The 27874-nt window shown below is 47.4% G+C and overlaps 1 protein-coding gene across 3 annotated transcripts; it reads left to right on the top strand.

The window, feature by feature from the left end:
* Positions 1-261: 261 nt before the first annotated feature.
* Positions 262-27854, top strand: ppfia3 (PTPRF interacting protein alpha 3). 3 transcript variants are annotated; one of them, XM_028986042.1, is made up of 32 exons: positions 262-459; positions 1837-2711; positions 7993-8094; positions 8234-8398; positions 8486-8560; positions 8659-8718; positions 9292-9417; positions 10167-10259; positions 11085-11137; positions 11260-11353; positions 12120-12254; positions 12596-12679; positions 13000-13131; positions 13951-14013; positions 14112-14191; positions 14435-14600; positions 14712-14905; positions 16303-16546; positions 16651-16784; positions 16869-17020; positions 18156-18249; positions 18408-18489; positions 19281-19481; positions 20042-20104; positions 21600-21626; positions 21975-22150; positions 23012-23109; positions 23341-23516; positions 24327-24395; positions 24495-24657; positions 25322-25385; positions 26361-27854. In XM_028986042.1, the coding sequence occupies exons 2-31, from the start codon at positions 2382-2384 to the stop codon at positions 25372-25374; spliced, it is 3684 nt and encodes a 1227-aa protein (XP_028841875.1). In that variant the 5' UTR covers positions 262-459; positions 1837-2381; the 3' UTR covers positions 25375-25385; positions 26361-27854. The 3 variants fall into 3 exon arrangements, with proteins under 3 accessions (XP_028841875.1, XP_028841874.1, XP_028841876.1); XM_028986041.1 differs by having other exon boundaries at positions 14435-14618; XM_028986043.1 differs by lacking the exons at positions 23012-23109; positions 23341-23516; positions 24327-24395; ... (1 more) ...; positions 25322-25385; positions 26361-27854 and having other exon boundaries at positions 14435-14618; positions 21398-21626; positions 21975-22115.
* Positions 27855-27874: the final 20 nt, after the last annotated feature.

Below are 27874 nucleotides of genomic sequence, written 5' to 3'. Positions count from 1 at the left end.
GATTCCTTAATAAAGAAACTGAAATTGTTGAGTCGACAGTTGAACTTTTTATTATATGATTATTTATATAACGAACTATTAATTTATTTGTGAAATTTCGAGCGTTTTGGGTGTTTTTTTTTTCGGGCTCGTTTCCACCTGCGCGTTTCTTTCGCGCGATCTGGCAACCCGGCCCAGCACCTTTTCATCCGAGAGAGAGAGAGAGACAGAGAGACAGAGAGAGAGAGAGAGAGAGAGAGAGAGAGAAGGGGGGGGGTGGAGTTGTCTACGGTGATGTGTAACGTCGCGCTCGCGCTGCTCCGCCGTTTCCACGCGTGAGGAGGGAGAGGGAGCGAGGGAAGGGGGAGGCTGAACCACCGGGACTCCGCGGCCGACAGCAGCTCCGAACCCGCCCGGCGCTCCCTCCGACGGGGTCAGCGCGGCTGTGATGTCGTCTCCTTCCGTCCGACCATGACAAGGGTGAGGAGACGCGTCCGAAGAGCCTGTGTGTGTGTGTGTGTGTGTGTGTGTGTGTGTGTGAGTGATAACCCAGCTGTGCTTGCGCGGGGAGGGGGATGGATGGATAGATAGATGGATGGATGGATGGATGGAGAAGAGAGGAAGGAAGCCAGGTTGGGAGGACATGGAGAAAAAAAAACGCCGGAGATGATGGAGATGTAACGCCCGCTTTTATTCGCGACACAGTCGCGCGCGTTTTGGCATAAATACATTTAAGAAACGACAATAAAGATGAGGCATATTTCATTAGGCAGGATGGGGGGGGGGGGTGCTGCTCGCCGTCGGGATGTCTGTCTGTCCGCCTGTCTGTGCGTGGAGGAGAGACCCCTCCGCGGCTCCCGTTTCCGCGTCTCCGATGCGCGTCCGCGATTTTTTTTTTTATTCTCTGGGCCGTGGGAACGCGCCTGGCGACGTAATAAATATAATAATAATGATTTTTTTTTTGGGGGGGGGGCGTTTTACTGACCTCCGCCGATTTAAAAATATATATAAAAAAAATCTCCGTCCGATCGATCCGCTCCCCGCCGGATCCATTGTAGCGCCGGACTTTCTCTCCGAGCCCCCACCCCCACCTCCCGTTCCGGCGGCTGGCGGACCGACGGCGCACCTACTCCGCTCCGCGCCTCCCGCGGCGCCTACAGGAGAACACCCAGCGTCCCCCCACCCCACCACGTCCACACTGCTCGTGTGTTTGCGTGGAATTTCGGGAATTGACAGATCGTCGCTCCCCGAGCACTGGTGTGGGGTCCTCCATCATCTCGGCGGAGGCCCGGTGGAGTTGACGGGCGTGGAACGTGGTGGTCGAGGAATTAGATCCGGTTTGTTAGGGTGCCCTGTCTGATTCAGGCCACCGAGGCCCATAATGTAGACCGCCTTCCATCATCATCATCATCATCGTCATCCACCAGCAGCAGCATGCAGATATACACATAATATGTTTCTCTATGGCAACCTTCATGGCAAATACTTCAGATTCCTCACCTTTCAAGGCTTCAGGACGACGGTGGATCAGTAAAATGAATGCATTGGTCTTGAGTTTGACCTTCTAGGTGTTTTTTGGTGGAAAATATCTTTCTTTTGCGTGTGTTCTCTGCCTGAGCTCCACGTGGCTTGGATTCGTCCTACCTGTGCTGTCCTTCGGATTCGGATTTGCGGCCTCTATGTCCGTTCCGAATCTGAATCCTGGAGATGGGGTTGATGGTCCACCTCCGCGTCAACGTGGGTTACGGGGGCACACAGATGCGGGCGCGGCGGGGGGATTTGCCTCTTCCTTTGTGAAACAGATGTTCCGTCACAGTAACCCGGGTTCTCTCTGTTCTCTTGTTCCCTTCTCAACAGCTCTCTCACGCCGCGCTCTGAGGATCAAACCCAGAGGGTCCAGGGGCCTCGTTAATGCCCACCTTCCCTTGTGCCCCTCCCCTTCCGGACCCTTAGACACACCCGAGTCGCCCCTTTGCACCCGCCCAGTTTTTTTTTTTTTTTTTTCCTACCGCAGACCCTTTAGGCCCCGCCCTCCCCTCCACCACAGCACTCCGACGACGCCCCGTAAACTCCCAGTAGCACTTGCGCTCAGCTTCTCTGTCGAGAGGGACTGTTCCCGGGAGAGCCAATCAAGGAGCCCAGAGAGCCAGGAGAACCAATCAAGTTGGAGACACAATAAGGTTTTTTTTGGGTTTTTTTTTTTTTGTGGAGCTGAAAACAGGGCGGAGCTCGGCCACGAACAAGACGGTAGTAGACGGCACGTGGATGTTCTTTAAAGCAAAAAGTGAAATTTAGACGGCAGGAGGAGGTCTTCATTAGTCTTCACGATCGCCTCCCACACACACCGTCCCCGCCCACACCTCACTTCACACACACCGTAACACACTGTCCCCGGCCTGAAGATGATGTGCGAGGTGATGCCCACCATCTCGGAGGACGGCCGGGGAGGCGGCGGGGGCCCGTCCTCGCCCGCCGGCAGCGGAGGCGGGATGGGCGGCGGCATGGGGGGCATGGGCGGCGGCTACGGAGGCCGGGAGACCCGCGGGGGCGACGAGGGCGGCAGCACCGGGAACCTGGAGTCCCTGATGGTCAACATGCTGACGGAGCGCGAGCGCCTGCTGGAGAGCCTGAGGGAGACCCAGGACAGCCTGGGCACCGCCCAGCTCCGCCTCCGAGAACTCGGCCACGAGAAGGACTCCCTTCAGAGGCAGCTGTCCATCGCCCTGCCACAGGTACCGACACGCCCGCCGTCCGTGTGCGTTTTAATGTGCCTTTACGCGCTCGTTTTTATACCACCATGTTTAGTAGATTTTAAAGCTGCTATGTGGCTTCCTCATGCAGCAAAAACCAGTCCCTTCCACGATTGTCACGATGTCACGATCACGTCTAGGGACAAGTGGCTTAAAGCTTCCCAAACGTTTGACCTTTGACATTATTACCAAAAGTTTGAATTGCGCCTACTACACAGCTAATCCAGAGCGACTTACAATCAGTAGTTACAGGGACAGTCCCCCCCTGGAGACACTCAGGGTTAAGCGTCTTGCTCAGGGACACAATGGTAGTAAGTGGGGTTTGAACCCGGGTCTTCTGGTTCACAGGCGAGTGTGTTACCCGCTAGGCTACTACCACCCCATTAATTAATGAACTAATTAAGTGCAGAGAGACATTTTTTTCCCCCGGAAAAGTGTCCTGGGAAGTAAACAATGTGCGCTTGTGCAGTCGAGACATACAAATATATTTCTGTATCTGCGTTTCACGTTTTGTGCTGCCGATTTGGTTCTGTGATCAAAGTAAGTATGAAAAGCAATATTTTTTTAGCATATTGATGAATATGCGCCCTTCCGAAATCATGCTGGCAAATGTAACGGGACCTGCAATGTTATTGCGACATGTTAACACACGTATAGTGCAAACGTGAAAAGCCACGTCACACTTTCCTCGGGCCTATGGGCTCGACTTCGCCAAACGAAGTCACGTTTTGTCCGCGCGTCTGCGTTATCGGGTGTATCCCGTCTGCCGTTTTTCTGCAGGTGTTCGTCACGTTTGCCGATGCTGCGAAGTTAATTATGACGACTGTAACCGAGATAAGGCCCGCAGCGCCGCTTCCACCAGGACGCGTGTCCGTCGTTTATTGGTACGAATACTGTGATGATCCCTGCAGCGTTAACGATCTGTGGACAATATTTTATGCATCATTAGTGTGCGGGCAGCAGTAACGCGAGGCGGAGGATGGAAGGTTAGGCCTTGGTTCGTAAATGTAGGTCGGGTGAACGGATGGATGGAGAAACGAGTCCGTGATGTAGCGTCACGATCAGCTCGTTCTCCTCTTCCTGACATATCATAGGCTGGTTCTGAGTCGGTACGTCCCGGTTCCCCATCTCCATTGCCATCTGTCTGCTTCAGATTGTGTCAGGATGTGAAGGGTCTTCGGCTGTGCTTCCCTGCGTTCGGTCCCCTCTTCTTCCACCGTGGACGTGTTGAAAGAGCAAACAAATACAACCTGGGCTTTTAACAGTGATAATACCACACAGGAAAAGGCAATCAATACACACACACACACACACACACACTCACACACAGCATCAGCCGAGTTCCTCCGACCTACCGAGCAGGGGAGGGAGAGGGATGGATGTACAGGAAGTGAGAGAACCAGATACGTGATCGCACCAGTACGGCCATATTTGCATACTGCTGGGTTCTAAAGCTTGATTGGCTACTGCGGATTTGCCAGTTAAAATCCGTAGATGTGGGAAGCGAGGGAAGAGGGGGAAGGGGAGGAGCCAGTAAGGAGGTGGTGAGGGAGAAATAGAGCAATGTTGTCGTACGACTGAGGACATACTCGCCGAATTGTGGGACGTCGGTGCCAAGCGGAATTCCAGCCCATTCTCAGCAAGACACAATCCCAGAATGCCGGACTCCTATGGGCACACTGTGTCACCATCTGTCCATCTCTCTCTCCGTTCTCCCTCCATTCTCTATTTTTCCACTTCTATGTGCCCCTGCACCCCCCCACCCCCCCATCTTTTTCTGACCCCTCCGCTGGGCGGAGACTCCTTCCGTGGCCTGCGATGCCATTGGCTGGTGTACAGGCTGTCAGCGAGGACAGTTGAGGCTGGGGTTAATGCATTTGGCTGCATGATTGGTGAAGTGTGTGTTGCCATGGCGACCGCTCCTGTGTTTGAAATGTCTGGGCACCATTGCCGCCGCGTTGGATGTGTTCTGATTCCGCACTTTCTGGCGCAGACAGACTCTCCCCCTGCTCCAAGGCCCCGCCGCTTGAAGCGGGCGCTGCTATTTTTGCACCGAAAGGGCCTGACGAGCTGAAGGAAACTCGAGACAATGGTGCCTTCACCCACGTCACCATCCCTTCTCTCTGCCTGGCCTCAAAGGCGCTCTGTACGAGGGCACGTGACTTCAGAGCACAAGCGTGTGCATTCGTGTGTTTATGTGTGCCAAGATGGTGGATGTGGCGCTGCCTCGGCCTATGGGCTATATGTCAGCTTACACAACCCAGCACAGCCTCCAGAGAGCGCAGAGAACACAATGTGAACACGCACAGAGACGGCCTGCCCCACAGATAAGCATTCGCGGCCATAGTATACAGCGTCACGCCAACCGCCTGCAACAACAGCAGAGAATCACTGTGGTAACGCAGCAGGAGCAGGCCACCCCTGCCTAAATAATACGCCCAGACTCGATCTGTGATGAGTGCAGAGGTTACTAGAAGACAGTCCAGGCAGTGAGTGCATTCAATGTACGTCACAAAGAAACGGTACAGCAAACACGGCCGACTGTCACAATTATTGCGAAAAACAAGGCCTTAAATCTGCAACTTACACCAGGTACCTCGGTGGCACCTTTACGGTTCAGGATTTCAACCATTTGTTAAGTGAAGTGATTTTCATTGTGATACACAGCACAATGAAATGTGTCCTCTGTATTTAACATCACCCTTGGTGGGCAGTGGCTCCTCGGCGGATTGGGATTTGAACCGACAACCTTCTCATTACAGGGCCAAATCCTTAACCGCTAGGCCACCACTGCCCCTTTGGTTATGAGTCCACGTCCTTACCCGCTAGGCAGCCACTGCTCATTAAGTGTCTTGCTCAGGGACACAATGGTAGTAAGTGGGGTTTGAACCTGTGACTTTCTGGTATTCTGGGTCATAGGCGAGTGTGTTACCCGATAGGCTACTGCCACCCTGACATTACCACCCCTCAACTGCCACTCACACACAGTCTTGAGCACAGCAAACACAGTCCACACTCTACCCTTGTCAAAAGAATGACTTTTAATAGAATGGCCTCTGAAGGACCCCAAACACCATGTCCAAACATGAATGAATTTGTGGAGACAGAATACACCATTTACAGGAGCACAGTCTTAACGTGTTTGTGCAGACAAAACAAAAACAACTTAAACACTATTTAGTTCTTGTTTTGCCCAAAATCACCAAAATGGGCTTTGACAGGCCCTACCTTTGAAACCCACACTTTGACCCTTTGACTCACCTCAGAAACGAGGTGTTAGAGCAGGGTATTGATTTGTCCAAGGGAATGGCCCAATAGGTGTAAGAGTATTAAATAGTCGAACACTGTGCAACATGGATCACAACCTGTGCAGAGTGAACTGACAGTGTCCATAGAGAACAGTTTAAAAAAAAGCTTCAAGATGCAGAACGTGTGGTCTATCAGTCCGCAAACAGCAGTCTGTCTGGCGAGCCACAGGAGGCTGACCGTGGTGGTCCCAGCACAGTTTCCACAGACCCAGGACGCATCTGTCCTCATATGCATGGTGCGTCACCCAGGTTCTCAGTGCTTACGGTGCACAACCTGAGAGCCCAACACGTTGGTTGCTATTAGTTTCATCATCGCCGTCAGACTACACTATGCATACTATATCTATACCACGTGCGACAGGACTTATCTGCAATGTAAACAAAAGTGTGGGAAGCAACATGGGCCATATTCATCCAGCTTTGTACCAGTAGCATGATAGAAACATCTGGATTTACAGCACATACGGCTCCTCTGGATGATCTCTACATCAGGTCACAAAACTTGGTGTCTTTTTAACAGTGGAGCCACCCTGTAACAGAGGCCTCGTTAACACTGAAAAGAATCCAGCAGGACGCTGGTTAAACTTCTGAAATTCATCCGTGACAAAAGGAACATGCACAGGTTATTTTCGTGTGTTTATCTGAAGTGCCATCTGATTAATTAATATGGGGAGGGCTTTCGCTTTTCGCCAGGCTTCTGTTAAACCGTAAGCACCGATGGGTGAAAGCCCTGCCCATGAGTTAATGTCCAGTCACTGGACATTTCTGGACCACTTTCAAAATGAATGGCAAAACCGGAATCCCATGGTCCATAAGGGCTTCTTGGACCATGCATTCAAGGCGGACCTAGTTCGCACCCCTAGTTCACATTCATAAGATATGAATATTAAAATAAAAAGCACATTATTAAAGGTTCCCTGAGATAATTTAACATTAATAAGAGTTCCCCTAGCCCGTCTATGGTCCTGTAGTGGCTAGAAATGGCAATAGGTGAAAAGTGTGCTTTGGTCATTCTGCTTCACCGTTCAGAGAGCGGCAGATTCACACGGTCGGATCTGGAATTTCTCCCCTTATGATGTCACAAGGGGGAAAGTTTACCTCCTCCCCTAAAACATTATCTCTACCGACCTTCATGGCTTGAAAATGGGCAAAGCATTGCAGTTGCTCGGTGATTGGATGTAAAAATGAGCACAAATGTCCATCACGCGAGACTCTGGAGAACCGGTGGGTTAAGTTTATTTTCTCTGGAAAAACGGCAACACGACTTCCTGTTTGTGGCACGCATTGTGGTTGGTGAACGGTGTTGATGACGTCATTGCCGCGAATGCCCCCTCAACTTCTATAGGCCGCTCTCTCCCTCGTCCCGCCTCTTTCCTCCTCATTAGCATTTAAAGCTACAGACACCGAAACGGTGCGTCCTGGGACACCTCATTGTGGGACTGGATCAGAGTGCCTGTAATTCTTGGAAATAGACTCCAGATACATTATTAGGGGACCAACTGAGGCTGATATAAAAGCAAAATAACATTTCATGTCATGGGACCTTTAAGTTAAGAAGAGCAGATGTTAACTGATCACATGGATTCAGATGGGATTCTTGGTGGTTGTTTACTGCTGTGTATGGTACATGCTTGTGCACACCCTGCTGTTTATATATTGCTGTATGAATTCTTCTGTTTATATGCTGCTGCGTATGGAAGTGGAGTAATGTTCCGCGATGCCGGCGGCTTGTGTGAGATGAAGGCCATGTTGCAGTCTGCTGTGCTGTTTGTTTAGACCAAATATCCACACGGAATCCAGCTCTTGCTCATGAATCGTGATGTGTTGTATGGGTGTGAATATCGACCTCGAATGTGTACTGGTTTTAATGGCGTGTTGATGGCCCATCGTCTGAGATGGACGGATATGTGAACGTAATAATAATGGCGTAACACATCTAAGCTTTGTGTCTTCAGGAGTTCGCAGTGCTGACCAAAGAGCTGAACATGTGTCGAGAACAACTGCTGGAGAGGGAGGAGGAGATCGCTGAGCTCAAAGCCGAGAGGAACAACACACGGGTCAGTCTGTGTGTGTGTGTGTGTGTGTGTGTGTGTGTGTGTTTTACACAGAGCTCCTCATCCAGGTCTCCATTAGTTTACAGCATTTAGAACGAATTTATATTAGCACAAGCAGTATAGACCTTTTCTCTCTGTCCAGCTGCTGCTGGAGCATCTGGAGTGTCTGGTGTCCCGACACGAACGCTCGCTGAGGATGACCGTGGTGAAGAGGCAGGCCCAGTCTCCAGCTGGTGTCTCCAGTGAAGTGGAGGTCCTGAAGGCCCTCAAGTCCCTGTTTGAGCACCACAAAGCCTTGGATGAGAAGGTGTGTGTCCCTCAGCTCAAACCTAATGCCTCAATCCACACACTCATTTTCTGATCCTCTCGTTGGTCTGCCACGCCCCACACTCAGGTGCGGGAGAGGCTGCGTGTGGCTCTGGAGCGTGTGGCTGTGCTGGAGGAAGAGCTGGAGTCTTCATCACAAGAGGTGAGTCCAAATCCGCCCATCCCCACCACACCGCCCTCGTCTGCCGGAAACAACGGACGTCATCGTTACTAACTCCTGGTCCCATCCCCCGTCTCCAGGTGGTGTCTTTACGAGAACAGGTTAAGAGGCGTCAGCAGGGCGTAGACAATGGGAAGGAGGTGAGGAAGCAGCTGGCAGGACCCACAATCCACCTCTCTCTCCAGCAGCAGTAATAACGACGAGACACTTCACATGAACGGCAACCAGAATGCAGATTGAGTTGATCTCAAAAGGAGATGCTTTTAAGCCTTCTGTAGATTTCATGCATAATGAAGACTGATGGATTTGTTACTGAGACGGTACTGCTGCCCTTTAATCCGCCGGCCATATCGAGTGTGCTGAAACACATATAAACCCACGATATGGTACCATATCGATTCAACACAATCAAGACAATGTTGCTGTTCACATTCTGCCACTCGGCACGTTGCAGGACGGTTGTCTACAATGCGGTGAAAATTTTTCAAAATTTGAAAAGCAGAATGTAAACATAAGTCACACACAAGCTTCGATACAGTGTATTCATAATGCATCACCAACGGATACATTTGAATTTGCATTAATTGTTGTAATTGCAGTGGCACAAAAGGCACCATGATTATAAAGTGCAAATTTAGCTAAATTTGCGCGTAAGCGCACGTGAGCGGATGTGTCTCATCTCGCAATCATCTCTTCACTTTTCATCCTCCCAGCGGTTGCCGAACGGCCCCTCTATTCTGGACGATGGCGAGATTGACAGACAGCGAGAAGGGGAAATCGAGCGGCAGAGGGCCGAACTGTCGCAGTTGAGAGAGAGACTGGCCCTCATGTGCAGACAGGTGAGTGAGAACGACCAAGTCCACAGACAGAAGACATGGTGGAAAATGGACGAGGTGAGAAATAAATTAATCAAGCAAATTGGGGGATGGGGCAGAGAGCGAAATTACCCAGAATTACACAATAAAGCCCTGAAGAAACTCTGCAGTGGGCGGTGGAGAAGGCGCTGCTGCCCTCTGGTGGTCATGTCATGCGAGTGCAGTCCTTCACGAAAATCAAATACAGACCCTTCTGCCAGACCATGGGGTTCAGACGGGCCGTGGTACAGCCGGGGGGGTGAAGGGATGCCCTCCGCAGTGCTGCAGGACTAGAACAACGCTGATTATGACTGTCCTCTGCTGGATCTCCTGGTCAGATGCCTTGCAATTTCGATTCCTGGCAGTGATGCATCTGGTCATGATGCTGTCTGTGGCCCCCTGTAGGATGCATCGTTCATTTGCAGTCCTAGCCTACCTGTGGTACCGTCTGGTGTCTGGTCTTCCAGGTGTCAGAGTCTGTGTTCAGTGCTGTGAAGACACGCGTGTGGAATGTGTTTTGCATTTCTCAAGTAAGCGGGAGTTGCTCTCAAAGTGCGACACAAATCTGAAAAAAAAAAAATGTAATTCCATTCTGTTTATTTCCGGGAGACATCTAAACCTGGAGGATGCAACAGAGGATGAAGCCGGTGTGGAGCCGGGTTAATGAGTCCATATATCGTTTGAGGTGTCAGCAGGAGTGTGGAGTCTTATTGATCTTGTTTGTCTCTTTTCAGGTTGGTGAAATCGAGGAGCAGCTCGCTGCAGCCAGGAGGGAGGTGACAAAGACAGAGGAGGCCAATCAGAAGCTTCAGAGGGACGTAAAGGAGGTAGGTCTGTCCCTCAGGGTCCCGTTCCCTCAGCAAGGACCCGCGTTAGAAAGCGTTTTTTTTTCCCTGTTCCTCGGTTGCCAGATTGGAGCACCCAACCAAATATGGTGCCAGGAAGAATCCGTCGCGCAGAACATCTTTTTTGCTGCCTTTTGATTGACAGGCCCTCTCCGGGTCCTGCTCTTCTCCTTCAGAATAACAGAAGGGCTGTTATAGACGGCAGAGGCTCCACCCTCCTGTGCTTCGACTCGTTCTGAAGTAAACAAAGTCCCTGCAGCTAAATATTAACATTCTTTAGCGGGCAGATGTTCAAGGCAATTAGGGCAATTTGTGAACAATCATGCATGTGACTGTGTGAAAACGAAGAAGCAAAATTCAATTTCAGATTTTCTTTTTAGCTGTATACACCCATTTATTATATCATTTTATACTTTTTCCAGACTATCTATCTATCTATCTATCTATCTATCTATCTATCTATCTATCTATCTATCTATCTATCTATCTATCTATCTATCTATCTATCTATCTATCTATCTATCTATCTATCTATCTATCTATCTATCTATCTTCTAAAAATCTATCTATCTATCTATCTATCTTCTAAAAAGTGTCTATTATTGTATGAAAGTTACTCGTTGGGATGTAATATGGTCCTTCGAAACCTGCTGGTTTTTATACTGCCTTCGATATACCTTGGAAGTTTGTAATTTCTCATTGAGCAGTGAGCATTTTTCAAGATAAAACTCGAGAAGTTTTGTATATTCTGACTCTCAGAGGTACGGAGACTTTCAGTCTTTCACTCTCTCTTTCTCTTTCTCTCAGGCATTGTGCCAGAGGGAGGACATGGAGGAGAGAATCACTACTTTAGAACGCAGGTATGTTTTCCACGTATGGTAGGTATGCAGGTTCGTTCTGTCAGTCTTAGATATAAGTGCGAGGTCCGTGAGCCCCGCCCGCCCCGTGTCATTGCCTCCCGTCTCCCCTCTTTCACCTGCAGGTACCTCAGCGCACAGCGGGAGGCGACGTCTCTCCACGACATCAAAGACAAGCTGGAGAACGAGCTGGCCAGTAAAGAGTCTCTATACCGACAGGTGGGGCACCATGTCACCTAGACAGACAGACACTGCGAGATGTTCTTATGGCACACAAAAATACTTATCAACCCAAAGCAAAAATACTTATCAAACCAAAAATGAACACAGGAACACTAGAGATGTTGAAAGTAATCTTAGAATTGATGCATCGTGATGCAGATGTGGCCGATTCTGCATTGATGCGGTGCAGATTGCATCATAATGGCGTTGCTTGGTGATTTTCTGGTGACGTTCGAGTTAAAAAGTATGATCTGAGTGCCGCTCGGGTATCTTCACGCTACCAACAGAATCGAAGCAGGCGAGTGTTTGGTCTGTTCCTCGAAACGCATCACACACAAGGTGGGAATGGAGGTAAATCTGATCTTCCCCGTCTCTGAGTGTCCAGAGAGCTACAACACGACATTATCATCTAGCCAGGAGTTTTGTAAAACCACGCCGAGCCCTGTGGCATACTCTGTGCTTTTTAAGAAGAAGCATCAACTCCGCTACAAAGTGGCTTCAGATTTGCTCCAATAAGCAATACGGCAGTTTCTCTGCTCATTGGAGCAAATCAAAGTGTCCACACGGGTCAACGAGACCTTAACTCTTGTATTCTTGTAAACATCATGTGAAGTCATTTCGAAAATTTCCGGGACGTATCGCGATGCATCGAGAATCGAGGCGTTGTTCATTGACACACGTACAGAGACGAAATTCATTTTACGTATAAACGCGCAGACCCGTGCACACACACAAAAGCTCACCCACCTCCCCCGTTCTGCAGAGCGAGGAGAAGAACCGGCAGCTGCAGGAGCGGCTGGACGACGCCAAGCAGAAGCTGCAGCAGACGCTGCAGAGGGCCGAGACCCTGCCCGAGATCGAGGCCCAGCTGGCACAGAGGGTGGCAGCGCTCAACAAGGTTGGCGAAATGGGTGGTAGTAGCCTAGTGGGTAACACACTCGCCTATGAACCAGAAGACCCAGGTTCAAATCCAATTTACTACCATCGTGTCCCTGAGCAAGACACTTAACCCTGAGTGTCTCCGGGGGGGGGACTGTCCCTGTAACTACTGGTTGTAAGTTGCTCTGGATAAGGGCGTCTGGTAAATGCTGTAAATGTAAATGCAACGTGTGTGTATCTGTGCATGATGCCACTGTGTGTGATATGTAGTATGTGTGTGTGTGTGTGTGTGTGTGTGTGTGTGTGTTTACATGTTGAACCGAGGGGATGGTAAACCGTCTCGTTCTCTCCGTCTGTCAGGCGGAGGAGCGCCATGGCAACTTCGAGGAGCGACTGCGACAGATGGAAGCACAACTGGAGGAGAAAAACCAGGAGTTACAGAGAGTGAGTCACGGCCTGTTTATCATGTCGTCCACTCTCTTTTCTTTTTTCGTTCTTCTTTTCTTCCTTTCTTTCTTGCCCATGTTTTTAAAATCAGTTAACTCATTTTTTTGGTCTTTTTTTTTTGTTATCTCAAATTACTTTTTTGTTCCTTTGCTCTCGTCCTATTCTTCTCCTTTCTCATGTCTCTCCTCTCCCCTTTCCTTCTTCCTTTTCTCCCTCTTCTTCACTGCCAGTCAAGCGTAATACTCGGTTCTCACCCTTCCCCTCGCCCTGTTTCTCTCTCTTTCTGTCTCTCTCCATCGTTCCCGTTCCTCTTCTAGGCGCGGCAGAGGGAGCGCATGAACGACGAACACAACAAGCGTCTCTCGGACACGGTGGACAAGCTCCTGTCCGAGTCCAACGAGAGGCTGCAGCTCCACCTCAAAGAGCGAATGGCTGCCCTGGAGGAGAAGGTGCCCGTCCATAAAAAAAAACACACAAAGCTCCCGGCAAACCACCGGCCGGATCCAGATTCCCATTCCGTCAAACCTCCTGTCCTGCCACTAGCTACCTGGCTAACGGAGCCAATGTGCTACGTCTGCTTGTTAGCTCTGTTAAACTTGTTAGTCTTCGCTAAAAAAACTCCCTCTAGTTTCCCTCGAGTAAATACCACCTTGTTTTTACCATGTCCTGTAACGGAGATGTTTCCAATAGCTAGCACATGAAGGCAGCATCATCTTGTTAGCCTCCCCTTGTTATCTTGTTAGCCTTAATCATGGCACTGGGTCTAGTTGGCAAAAGGTACTCTGCAGTCGGCCACCGGGGCATTTAGATGCATCTTGAGACCAATCGAGTGGTAGAACGTCTTCGTCGGTGTTGGACAATTTGACCAAAAAAGTGACCAGTGAGCGTTTTTCCTGCTTTTGGCCACCAGATTTCAGTTTCGTACAGCCATTTCAGCAACCGATAACCAGCTGTTGTGTGTTTACAACATCCTTCTCAGTGGAACATCTGGTCAAGAGTGTTATTCCTTTAATAAAAAGGCTGAAATGATAGGCTTTCATCCTGCCAATCCCCCAGTCTTCACCAGACACCCCTTCAAAGTCTCTGGAAGGCTGATGTTGGGCAGTTGCCCCAGGAATCTGTACATCACCCTGTCTTATCTGCTGCTTATTTATTTTTTTTATCCACCCGGCCTTCATTTAATGGCCTGGCTTGTTTAAATCTCCCTCTTTTCATGTCACTTCACACATTCCTGGTGAGGCTGACCCCGCTGTGTCTGATCTCTGCAGAATGCGCTGTCTGAGGAGTTGGCCAACATGAAGAAGATCCAGGATGATCTCTTAGCAAACAAGGTGCCAATGTCCTTCTTTAAAAAAAGTCAAGCACCATTTCAAAATGCGTGCATATGCCTTTTCTAATTTTTTCCACTGTCCATCTTTACCTCCCTCAGGATCAGCTGATTGCTGAGCTCGAGAGACTTCAGCTGGAGCTGGATCAGCTTAGAGGAAGGCCAGGCTCCTCCTACTCCCGGTAATTCCACCCTCAATATGTTCAGGTTCTACAGATGTGAAAAGTTTAGAACTCAAAAATGGCATCATGATTGACCTTTTATGGTTATGCTGAAGTGAATTGTGACCACTGATCCATGTTCAAGTAATTAAGAACCTAAATTAGTAGAGAAGTAGAGAAGCTCTGTTTGCATAAGATGACAGAACAGCGTAGGAAACTTGCTTCATTTAGTTCTTTGCCACTCATGTATCTCTCTGTACTTAGGTCTCTTCCAGGAAGTGCTCTTGAACTGAGGTACTCCCAAGGGGGTGGGTCCCTCCCAGCTGGCTCCACCACCCACTTGGATCACTACGGAAACACAGGCACAGGGGGTGTGGTCAGACGGGCTCACCGTGGCCGATGGGGTCCAGCACGCGAAGACACAAGCAAGGTGACCTTTGACCTCAAGGTCTCCTCGCTTATTCAGAATCTAGACTCTTTTGGCTGTTGCCGTTCAGTTTTTTGTTCAGGTGTTTAGCTCCTCTTCTCTTCTCTCGTTCAGTACGGTGACTGGGACAGTGGCACCCTGCTGGGCCCTGGTTTTGAGGGTGGGGTGGATGGTGGATGCTCTGACGACGAGGAGGACCGCGAAACTCTGTTTGGTTCAGAGCTTCTGTCCCCCAGTGGCCAGACGGACGTACAGACCCTTGCCATCATGCTGCAGGAGCAGCTGGAGGCCATCAACAAGGAGATCAAGTAAGATCCTCTGGAACAAGGTTACCTACTTCTGGAATTCTAAAGTGGAACAGTCACACAGTGAGGCTGTGTTTCAAGTCTACACACACTCTGATTTACTATTTCCTTCGTATCCCAGAGTCCCTCTGCACAATCATGGCTAAGTGGAGGTGTGGCAAATAACCTGCTTTCCCCCCAACAAACCAGTTATAATACAGCATGTTCTGAATGTTTAAACAGGTCAATGAAAAAGATCTTTTAAAAGAAAAAAATATATGGGGTTCAAATCCCGCTTACTACCATTGTGTCCCTGAGCAAGACACTTAACCCTAAATTGCTCCAGGGAGACTGTCCCCTGAAACTACTGATTGTAAGTCGCTCTGGATAAGGGCGTCTGATAAATGCCGTAAATGTAAAATGTAAATTTTGAGGAATTAGTTGTTATATGTTAATAAGTGGCTTGATTGTCCTAACTAATCCTTATCAGCAGCTAATTTAGCAGTAGCTTCTTATTTGGTGATGTAATATTGTAAGAAATTTTATGTTTGTTGCATTGTACCTTAAAAAAAATGTTCCTGGCTTCTTGACCTGAAAATTGCCTACACGTAAAAGGTGGCCTTTAGCACTGTGGCTAATCATAGCAGGCACAATGACACCAAAATTCGTAAATCTTGTCAAGTTTGAGGGTTAAATTAAATCACTCAAAAAGTGAAAAGTTTGTAGCCATGATTTCACAGCTAATTTGCCAGCTGGTGACAGACTATGAAGTTTTACATGAGTTTTTTTGGCCAGATTCTTCTCACCTAATTTAGATTTTAAGGGAGGGTCTACCCTTCAGGGTCCAGTTAAGATCAAGACAGAAACCCTGTTGATCTTATCAGGGCTAAAACTGAGCTGTCACAAGGTTTAGTTAGAATTAAGTCAGTTGCCATAGGCTTAGGGTTTACTGGACGTTAAAGTGTTTGAGCTTTAACAGGGATTTGAGTGACAAATGGTGTAGGGGGGATTAAATCTTAATTGCCACAGGGTTTATGGGATTAAACCAGTAACCTTTAATGGGTTAGTTAGGATTTCGGTGATCTTCCACAAGAAAACATTCAATATATGAATTCTTCTGGTGAAGCCAAATCTAACACTAGAAGACATAATTGCAAAATGGGCAATAAAATCTGTTTAAGGGTTATGGCTGCCAACTGAGGATTTGTTGCAGTGCTGGATACATAGTTAGGTGTTTTATCTACACAAATTACCCTGTTAAAAATGTCATTGGTAAAGGTTGGGTTGTGGGTGCAGTTTGCATTTGCAACTGTGCGAAAAAGGTGCAATGATGTCCTATAGATTAAAGGACAGCCAATATCCAAAGAAGATGAATATCGGAGGGTGCCACACTCATCAGTCATTATTTGTCTGCCTCTCAGGCTGATTCAGGAAGAGAAGGAAAGCACAGAATTGCGGGCGGAGGAGATCGAGAGCCGCGTTAGCAGCGTAGCTCTGGATGGACCTCCGGCGCCCCCTACCTCCCTGGGAAGGGACAGCACCGGCCGAGGCTTCATCCCCCCTTCCCTAACCTCATCCACCCTGGCCTCACCATCTCCGCCCAGCTCTGGCCACTCTACGCCCCGCCTGCCGCACTCTCCTGCCCGTGAGACTACTGAAAGACAGGTAGTGTGTGTGTGTGTGTGTGTGTGCGTTTGTGTGCCTGTTTAGCATTGGTGTCAGTGCGGCAGTCACTGTGGACAAAGTGGAATGCTTTGTCACTCATACAGAACAACAAGGATGACGATAGGTCCCTGGCCCTGCTTGACTCCACCCCTCCTCCCACCCCACGTGCACTGCGGTTGGACAGGATGACCCACACCCACCCAGGAGCGATGCTGGATGATAGCCGCGAATTTCGCAGGTGAAACATCTCACCGCAGTGCGTATGACTATTTCTCCAGGGGGGCAAATCTCATCACCTGCCTCTTCTCGCTCCGTCCCTCAGCCTGTCCGCAGACGGCAGCAGCTCCAACAGCAGCCAGGACTCCCTCCACAAATCCAGCAAAAAGAAAAGCATCAAGTCGTCCATCGGCCGCCTCTTTGGGAAAAAGGAGAAAGGGAGGATAGGCCAGCCCGGGCGCGAGTCTGCCTCTCTGGGTGAGTTCAAGGAGTTATGCAAGATTAAAAAAATTTATTAATCACATGCATAGTTACAGCAGTACAACAGGCATCAGGGCGCAGCACAGTGAGAGAAGGGGAGCAGGAGTGGGAACGCTTGCTGGAGCGATAGAGTTCAGCGTAGAGTTGTACACGATGAATAATCAGAGTCAGTGGTTACCATGGTGCTTGAGGAGCAGAAGGGGACAGGATGAAGAATGGTTGGGCGGCGATAGATGGCAACATCAAGGTCCGAGCAGGAAATCAGGGAAAATGGCTTGCAGCAACAGAGTGGAAACAATGATGAGCTCACGTCAATCAAGATGGCCGCCGGATGTTTATAGTTGCTGTTCCCTTTTGGTCGTCGGCCCTGTGGGCGGGTGCACGCTCCATGTGGGCCTGGTGGTGTAACGGCAGCCATGACTATCAGAACATGGCATATCTGAACATCAGACAGACATTACTGGGGGGTGGCTATGGATACCGCACTGTAGCAGGATGTAATGTTAAGTAAAATCAAATCAAATAAAATAGGGAGTTACAGTGCAGAGATTGCAATTTAAAGTACATTGTGCATTGGTGGTGCAGACGACAGGGTAGTAGTGAAATGAACAGACATCAGTCACCACTCAGGTGTGATGGGTGAAGGGTGGTGGCACGTCCTGGTTCAGCATCGTTATGGCCTGAGTATAGAAACTCCTACTGAGTCTCTCAGCCATGATGCTTTCCTGCAGCCTGAAACAGGCTGTCGTTTGGGTGTTTTCAACGTCTAAAATCAGACAAAGTGCTCTTAAGCATCAGTTATAAGACAACCATGAGTTCAAAAAGACTAATTAAAGCACCTTTTACAAAATATGATGTATAGTGGCATCCATCAGCATTGTGTCTTTTGTGTAGACCATGAACGGAAGACAATATCTCATTTTGCAGTTCAATCAGAGTAAACTTGACCTTTTGGGAAACCTGCTCTTTGGTTTTTGATTGATAGAAAAAGCATGTTTGATTTTTTTATGAAGATCTCTGAACCTGAAAATGAATCATAAGCCTGAGCTGAGTCACACATCTGCAACTCTTGGACTCCTTCTCTGACTCATTTTCTGTTTTTGTGACATTTGACCTCCTGTCTGTCCATCAGCATCCACACCCTCAGATGACCTGGGCACAGTGGACCCACTGGGCCTGGCCAAGATGACGGGCACTGTGGAGAAGGACCGACGAAGCAAGAAGAAGTGAGTTTCACCGACTGCCCACATTCAGTCCGCATCAAGGACAGCAGCAGTCATTAAAAACACTGTTTGCTTTTGAGGAACGACACAGCAGCCTGATGTGAACAAGCACGGATGGAATGTTCAGACGCTCATTTTCTTTGCTTCTCGCTCCATCTCAGGCACGAACTGCTAGAAGAGGCCTGTCGCCAGGGCCTGCCCTTCGCCTCCTGGGATGGGCCCACGGTTGTTTCCTGGCTGGAGGTGAGGCTGCATTCCTCGGTGGCCACCTGAGTGCCATGATTCACCACGATTTGCATGGGATGCTGCTTTTGATCTTGTTTGTTTACGTCTGGGCCACATCTCTGCCCTTCCTGCCCCACCTCCTCCTTTCAGGAGTTCTTTTGCGGCAGGACAGTTGGAGTGTAACAACAGTGGAGGAATGCCTTGTAATTGTAGGAAATTGCACCGATGTTTAGCTCCAGGGTACAAAGTTCTGTGAAACTAAACACACAATAAAGGCACAATTGCTACTGTGATTAGCATGGGGTGGTAGAAGCCTTGTGGCTGACACACCTGCCTTTGAATCAGAAGAGCACAAAGTCCCAGGTTCAAACCCCACTTACTACCATTGTGTCCCTGAGCAAGACACTTAACCCTGAGTGTCTCCAGGGGGGGACTGTCCCTGTAACTACTGATTGTAAGGAGCTCTGGATAAGGGCCTCTGGTAAATGCTGTAAATGTAAATAAAAAAACAGTGTGCAAGTTTTTAATAGTAGGGCTGTCAAAATAATGTTAAAATGTTAATAGCTGTGATTTATTTCAAATATTTATATATAAATAAATGGACACAGTTTATTTGTTTATCCTACTGTTATGTGTGCGCATCACATCAGTACTTAATGGTGCCATGCAGGATGCACAGGAATGGAAACCATTAAAAGATACCAATATAACCCTACTACTACTATGACTATTACAACTACTACTAATAATAATAATAAAAATGTATTTGTAGCCTGTTCTTTAAATGCATTTGTGTTTTTTTTTGTCAGCTCTGGGTGGGCATGCCCGCCTGGTACGTGGCAGCCTGCCGCGCCAACGTGAAGAGCGGCGCAATCATGGCCAACCTGTCAGACACAGAGATCCAGAGAGAAATCGGCATCAGCAACCCCCTTCACCGCCTCAAACTTCGCCTGGCCATCCAGGAAATGGTTTCCCTGACCAGCCCCTCCGCTCCGGCCAGCACACGCTCGGTGAGCCGCCAGCACTTTCACACAAAATGAACACCCTTAAACCGCAAATTAGTGAGTTTTTTTTTACTCAACATTGTCATTTTCGAGTCCCTGTGACTAATGAAAATGTAGGTGGGGAAAGTGAAGTACATTTTGGCGATTTTCTTTATACGGTGTCCAGTAGGGGCAAGGATCTCACAAAACGTTATGTATCACGTTACATGGGTCACGATATAATTATAGATGAACATGCGTATTTAGACATACTCACGCATAACCAGAAAGATTATTACATTTATACAGAAAACACTCAACAAATTCCACCCAGTCTGTCTCAGACACACACTACGTGTCTGAACAGGTACACACCCCCACACACACACACACGTACACAGCTTATGCCCACGGGCTGGATAAACACACACATTATCTGACAATGACGGTGTTAATCTGCTCTGAAGCGAAACTGATTCTCATAATTCTTCTGATCTTTAAGTCGTCCCTCATCTCAATTCTGCGCTTTTGTCTCCCCGCCTCCGGAATGCCACTGGCCTAACCCTCCTGTCACCCGACCTCCGCAGTCCACCAGTAACGTGTGGATGACTCACGCCGAGATGGAGTCTTTGACTGCCGCCACCAAACCAGTGAGTTTCTCCATTCCACCGACAGTTACAACCTGCTCACGTGTAACGAAGAGTTCAAAACGGGTCAAAGGTCACATAAAGGTCACACAATCCTGGAGCAGTCATAGACTTTAAAGTTTCTTTTAGTAAATAAGACAAGTATTTTTCATTAAATGTAATGTTTAGTATTTCTACTAACAGAATACCACATATGCCATATTTTCCTGCTCTGCTGTGTATGAAAAAGGGTGGGATGTGTAAATACAGAAATAAACAGATATGACGTCTTGCTAGTTATTTGCATGTTGGCGATGAGGAACTAGTTCAAGTTCAAATTTATTTATTGAACTAACTGTCTGATCAGTTTCAGAAGAGGAATTTTAATGATGTTTTTCTAATACGTTTTTAAAAAGGGTGGAGTCTGTAGGCATGATTGACAGCTCTCACACACCCTACTTCCTCATTCTGGACGATTTAAACCCATCCTGTCATCACTTGACATGCCCCGGTGTAGCGCAACATCCATCTCCTCCCTTTTTCCTCCAATTCCCTACATTCTCTACACTCCTAATACCCCTTTTACACAGGGTGTGTCAGTGGACGTCACAAATGTGACCATTTGTGACACCATTTGTGTCACAAACAAATTTTTCCTTCATTGTACTTGAGAGACACCATCTACCGGAATCAAATTCCTTGTATGTGCTTGCACTTACTTGGCCAATAAATACGATTCTGATTCTGATTCTGATGCCCACTAAAAAATAACCAAAATAGCTAATCTGTTGTCCATGGAATTTTAAAAGGTCAGATGCACCTAGAAGAATTACACAAAATGAAAAAAAGAACATTAAACATGCACTTAAAGTAAAACAACTTAGGCTTTTTGTACATGTAATGTATATATGGTATATATCACTTTTTTTTTAAAACTATATTTGTGTATGTCATGCAGAAGGCTAATTCTCTTTCTGTGTGGATATGAAATAGTTTCATTTACTAAACGTCCTAAACAGTGCCTACTGTGTTTAGTTTTCTTTTTATTGAAATCATTTCATTCTAGATTCAGGCGTCTCTGACACACTCGAACTCAACATTTACACAAAGCATGTTGAAAGTGTTTTAGGGTGTGTGTGGACCTTGCTGACACCGTGATGGGAAGTGTATGTTGGGAATACGGGTTATCCTGATGAGTTGCCGCAGTGCATCGGCACGGGAAGCTGACGATGTGTCTCTCTCTCTCTCTCTCTCTCTCCCTCACCCTGTCTGTGTGTGTGTATGTGTGTGTGTGTGTGTGTGTGTGTGTGTTAATAGGCCATGTTGTCAAGCCTCCGCTTCTGCCCCTCGGTTTTCTGTTTCACTGTAAACTGCTTCCGACTAATAACCCGTTCACTAACAAACTGTTCCCCCCTCTCTCTCCCCCTCTGCCGCTGCACCCTCGCTCCCCTCGTTTTCCCTCCCTCTCTCTCTCTCTCTCTCTCTCCGTTTCTCTCCTTTTCTCTCCACTGCGCCCCAGGAGCTGAAAGAGATTAGCTGGGATCAGGTACGTTCTCCGCACGACATTCCCAAAATGAACAAAAGCACCAAGGGGGATCATATCAGTCCGCTGGGAACTTTTCCAGCTGTAATGAAGGTCTGGTGTTGGCACAAAGCGATCCCACGTGAAACGTGATGTTAAAATTGTATAATTGTATGAAAAATATGCGACACGAACGGAACTTGACCTTCCGTTGTTACATCTGTGTTGTTGTTGTATGTAACACTCGAACCCCTGCAGCAGTTCAACAGTCACAAAATGTCTGAGCTTGGGGACAGTGGGTTGGGGTGACAGGTGGTGATGCAGGAGGACGTCGTTCACGTCTGTCTGTCCGTCTGTGCTCCTCGTTGCCAGATCCTGGCCTATGGCGACATGAACCACGAGTGGGTCGGGAACGACTGGCTGCCCAGCCTGGGCCTGCCACAGTACCGGAGCTACTTCATGGAGTCGCTGGTGGACGCCCGAATGCTCGACCACCTGACCAAGAAAGAGCTGCGAGGACAGCTGAAGATGGTGGACAGCTTCCACAGGTGCCTACTTCCTGGCTGTCTGTCTGTGTCTTTCTGCCTTTCTACCTGTGAGTCTGCTCTGTGTTTTAGGGTGTGTGTAGGATGGTAGCAGCCTAGTGGTTAACACAATCGCCTGTGAACCAGAAGACCCAGGTTCAAATCCCACTTACTACCATTGTGTCCCTGAGCAAGACACTTAACCCTAAGTTGCTCCAGGGGGGGTAATGTCCCTGTAACTACTGATTGTAAGTCACTCTGGATAAGGGCGTCTGGTAAATGCTCTAAATGTAAATGATTGTCAGTCCGTCTGCTTGCCTGTTTGTGTTCCTGTGCAGCTTTGCTGCCTTTCTGTCTCTCTCTCTCTCACTACTTTTTTTTTTATTTTGTTTATTAGAATTAGAGCATGAGCAATAACAATATTCTCAAAAGGTTACAAAAAAGAAAACGGCTCAAACAATCCCCAGTATGTACCCCAATAATACCCCCCCCCCCCCCCCCCCCCCAAAAAAAAAAAATAAAAACACTTACTTCTCTATGTGCTTCCTGTTTCATTCATCCATGCTGTCTGTCTGACTGTCTATCTGTCTGTTTGTGTCACAGGCTGCTTGTCAACCCGTCTGTCTGTTTATTAATCCACCTCTATTCCTGTAGAATTCATCACACGTCCTTTTCTCTTTCTTTCACTCATCTGCTGTTCTCTCTCCTCCTCCCACTTACTTTCTCACCCTGTTCTCACCTTGCTCTGTGTGTTTTGTGTGTGTGTGTGTGTGTGTGTGTGTTGTTGGAAATTTCCTGAAGGTATGTGTCTCAAGGGCCGGGGGTGTTTAATCCTTAATGACTTTTCTTAACCCTCTGACCTGGTTTGACCTCTTGGCCCCGCAGGGTCAGCCTACATTATGGCATCATGTGCCTGAAGAGACTGAACTACGACCGCAAGGAGCTGGAGAGGAGGAGAGACGACAGTCAGCACCAGAACAAAGGTCCTCCTCCGCCCCTCAGCCCTCCGTCCCCCATTCCCATGCTCCTTTTAATTAGTTGTTAAAATGTAAACTAGTTCCAGTGGAAGATCTTTGTGAATTAGGAAAGACGAATGGAACACGACACCATAAGCCTGCAGAACATGGCAGAACAAGTGTTCCATTAGTTTTAAATGCTCAGCAACGGCGCTTGTTATGAGTTTGTGGCTTTCTGACTGGCTGTTTGCGTGGCAGATGTGATGGTGTGGTCCAACGAGCGCGTCATGTGCTGGGTCCAGAGCATCGGCCTGAAGGAGTACGCCGACAACCTGACGGAGAGCGGCGTCCACGGTGCTCTGCTCGCCCTGGACGACACCTTCGACTACACCGACCTCGCGCTGCTACTGCAGATACCCAATCAGAACACACAGGTACAGGTCTCCGCCCGCCACTCACCTATCACAATCGAAATATAGCTCTGGGGGAAATAAGTCTATTTCTATGGCAGGTATTGCATGATGAGACGCTTAACCAAAACTCACCAAGCAAGGAAAGGTTTAAGAAACACTGCTGTGGACGTTTCTGTTCCTGATTTGAATGTTTTAATGTGTTACTATTTTATTATTCAGTCGTGATCATTGAATAAGAAATAAATTGAAAACGATTACAAAATGGAACCAGTGACAAAGTAATTGTTAAAACACATGAAAGCGAAATCATTGTCATTGTGAAACACCGCAGCACAGCTGCACGGTGACACAGCGAAATGTGTCCTCTGTATTTAACCGTCACCCTTGATTCGGCTACCTTACGGTTACGGGGCCGATTCCTTAACCGCTAGGCCACCACTGCCCCATAAACGAAGTGCCACTTGCTAATCACATCGTGTCCTTGATGAGTTAATTACACGTTCCTGCTAGCCATTAGCTCCAGTTTGGTTTGAATTGCACTTTTTACAGTAGTAAAACTTGTATGTTATATCTGCACAACTGTTTTCTATTCACAGAAATGTTATCGGTGGCAACAAATAAGCCTAATTCATGCTGTCACGTGACCCATATTTATTTTGAAGAAGAAGCTTGTTCAGCTAGTGTTGTACTTAGGCTGAACATAACCACCATACCCAGAAAACAGATGAACATCGGTGAACGGAATATTAACTTGCTGATGTTGATATTTTGGTGCCTCTCGTAATGAGCGTGATAACAAGGTCTCTCTTTTCGCTGAACTCCTACTTTCAGGCCCGACAGCTGCTGGAGAAGGAATATAATTCACTCATTGCCATGGGAACGGAGCGAAGACCAGATGAGGTAATAGAAATCAGAGGGAATAGCGGCAGGAAGTGAGCATCATGGCTCTTCGCCCTGACAATTTTCCTTAAACAATCCCCACATCCCTCCCCCTCACAGGACGGCACTAAGACGTTCACCCGTTCACCGTCGTGGAGGAAGATGTTCCGGGAAAAGGACCTGCGCGGCGTGACGTCGGACTCGTCGGAGACGCTGCCCGCCAACTTCCGTGCCTCCGCAATCTCCACGCCCTCCGTCACTCTGAGGAAGGTCCAGAGCGAGGGTGAGCCATCTCGCTCCGGCTTCTGTTTATTCACACTGACCCAGAGGAGGATGGTCTGTATCTGCAGCGAGAGCTGTGCCAGGAAGTACACGCCCACCTCTCAACATTCCTCTGACCTCAGAGGTCCACCACAACCGGACGGGTGGTCTCTCCACTTTGCAAAAAAAAAAAAGACTTTAGCTCCCATTCATTACAATTTGGCCTATGAGCACAGTGTAAATTGGGTCCCACCAGTGTCAAGTCCTCAAGTTGTGCATGTTGCAGTTCACTATGAAATATGCAAGAACTCATTTCCTATAAACCATTTTAAATTAAAGCAAACCAACAAAAAAAGAGATTATTGTATTTAACAGACATTGAATTTGGTTTTATAACGCAGGAGAAAAGAATCTTGTTTATTCCGGTTGGGTTGTTGCTACACTCCCTGTTCGTCTTGGTTGTAAGCAAGACAAAACTCACAGCGTGCAGTGAGATTTGTGGTCTTTGTGGGCAAGACCTTTTTCCTACATTAAGGTCATTAGCGTAATTATGCTCTCTCACACGCACGCTTTCAGTCTCTGGTCCAGTCGACTCTAATTCAATAAGACTTCATTATCCTTGTTGTAGACGGCGTCGGCAAAGTAATGCTCTCTCTCTCTCTCGCTCTCTCTCTCTCCGTCTGTAGTGAACTCCGGACCCAGAGGGGAGTCGGGGTCGGTGAGGACGTACTCGTGCTGAGATGCTGAAAGGTGAGCCACGCCCATCACGCCCGCCACATAGAGCTGGGACTTTCTTTTCACTTAAAGCAGCTGGAAAGCGTTCCCTGTCAACCGGGAATCGCAAATATTTTTGGATCAGGATTGAGATCTTGATTCTCTCTCATGACTCTTTCATGCATCGTCCTTTTATAATGAACGGATCAGTGTCCTTGAATGGGAGAACATTATAAATAGTTGATTTTTGCCTTTGCTCTGCATTGTTTGGTTAGCAGTTGCAGTTTATCACTTACGTAATACTTTTTATTAATTTTTCAGAATGATAAATGAAACATAGTCATCATCTAATGTGGAAAAACAAAACCACCCAGAAAATGTTGGAAAGCAATAAAATATATTTTTATTTTTAAGAACAGCGGGCTTGACTAGATTTGCATGAGTGAGAGGAACGATCAAGTTTTCGAAACTTTGTCTCCAAGAACAAGCGCCATTTTCTAAATTTTTTATTATCTTTGCATGCCGTACTGCTTTTCATTCAGACTGAAGTAAGAAACAGGAACAATTTTTGTTATTTCCCAAGATACACAGTAGATAAGTGCAGGAAGGTAGTTGTAGGCCGGTTGGGTTAAATAATGACTTATTTTAAGAGTCGTTCTTTGCCATTGGCCCAGAACGTGGAACTGAGAGCCAGAATTGGAGTAGCCGGATACCCAGGGAGTCTCATTTGTGTGCAATTATCACTCGCTGTAATGTTAAAACTCTGTCTGGTTTTTGAAGCTGTGGTTTCTTGTATTATTCATTGTGGCCTGAATGAGCCATAATGGCAACTGCACTTCCAGTTTCTCAGGATTTGAAGGGTTGGAATATCATTAGACGGCTTTAAAAGCTGCTTGTCTTCTGTGTCAGGTGTGAAGAAAAGCCCCAGGCCTTATGTGTGTACGTGTGTGTGTGTGTGTGTGTGTCTGTCATAGTAACCTCTTTTTCTTATTTTTTATTTCCCCTTCACAGGGATCGACATCACCCTGGGGAACCACCTGCATTCTGCATTCATTCATTCGTGGAAAAAAAAAACCTGAAAAGCAATGAGTATATTTATAAATATTAAATCTACTGGTCTGACCATTCTGCAATAACCGAGGGAGAAGGGAAGAAGACAAGATGCTGGCAATGCTGGAAGATCAAACATGTAAAATAAGGACAGAAGACATGAAGAATGTATGAAATAGATTGCGTGATTCGACTCGGGAATGCTGAGACGGAATGAAAACGACTGTTTTATCTTTCTCTCTGTAGTTCTTTTGTCACAATCTGTGTTTGTGCTGATGACCTCCAGTGACGTCCATTGTGGCTCGAACTTTTCTTTCTATGGTGCTGCCATAGTTGTGTTTTTTTTTTTTTTTTTTTTATTGCTCACTTTTTAGAATCCATCAGAGTGCTGCAATAAAGTGTGCCCCTCACCGGCAGCCATTTTGCTCGAGCTGGAGAGGGCAGAAGATGGGTGGGCCCGACAAGGGTGACAAAGCAGAGCCCCTGGACCAGGTCGGGTGATGCGCTGAATCATGTGGCCCCCCTCACCAACTCCAACCCCTACCCCTCCACCCCCATCTGCCTCAGGGCCCTCCATCCGCCGGGCCCTCTGCAGAGCCATGCCGGCCCCCCACCCTGGACCGAGGAGACGCGGAAACCGAACAGTGAAGTCGGCCTGCATGCGCAAGTGAGTCTGGCGGCCATGTCGGCGAGGCGAGTGTCCTCCTCGGTTGCTCGGTTGTGTAGCAGTTAAATAAACAGTGAGAAGGAACAAACGAAAGTTCCGGTTCTGGAGAGGGAGAGATAAAACAGGCCGAGCGGCCTGGCAGAGCGCAGAGTCCTGTTGGACAGACTGATTCTACCGATGCAAGCCATAACAAGACAAAATATTATGAAAAAAAATGCGTGTTCAACAGGGACCAGACAGAGAAATATAGAGAAGAGAGGTGAGCGAGAGGCGGGGTTTAGATTCTGAGTTGTGATGCATGTGAAACAGCCAAGATGACAATGAAGAAAAAACATTTACATTTTGGTGGAAAAAAGACAATGTGAATTAAAAAAAAAAAAAGAATATTAATATTTACATGTATAAACTAAGATACAAAGATGAGCTTGGGAACAATTTGTAAAATGTGTGTATTTTCATTTTTATTTTTTAATTTTTATGATAACTATATTTATTTTCTTTATGTATGTATTGAATATCTGTATGTACATTTTTCATTTAATACTTTTGACTGTAATTTAATTTTATCTAGTTTAAAAAAATATGAAATATTAAAAAAACATGGTCATTAAAAATATGCTACTTGTATGTGTAAATTTCGAGGACAAAAATTGTGTTATGATTTAAAATGTTAATAATGATCAGGATTGACATCGACTCAAAATTGAAAATGACGCCTGCAAAATAAACAATGATGATGACGATAATGAGTCTACAATAAAAATAAAGTGCTTCAACATGGTTCTACAGCTGGTGTACAGGTGCTACT

This window comes from Denticeps clupeoides, chromosome 7 (assembly GCF_900700375.1).
Source record: "Denticeps clupeoides chromosome 7, fDenClu1.1, whole genome shotgun sequence".
Lineage (NCBI taxonomy): Eukaryota > Metazoa > Chordata > Actinopteri > Clupeiformes > Denticipitidae > Denticeps > Denticeps clupeoides.
The sequence above is the reverse complement of the archived record's forward strand: the minus strand, read 5'-3'. Positions and strand labels throughout refer to the sequence as shown.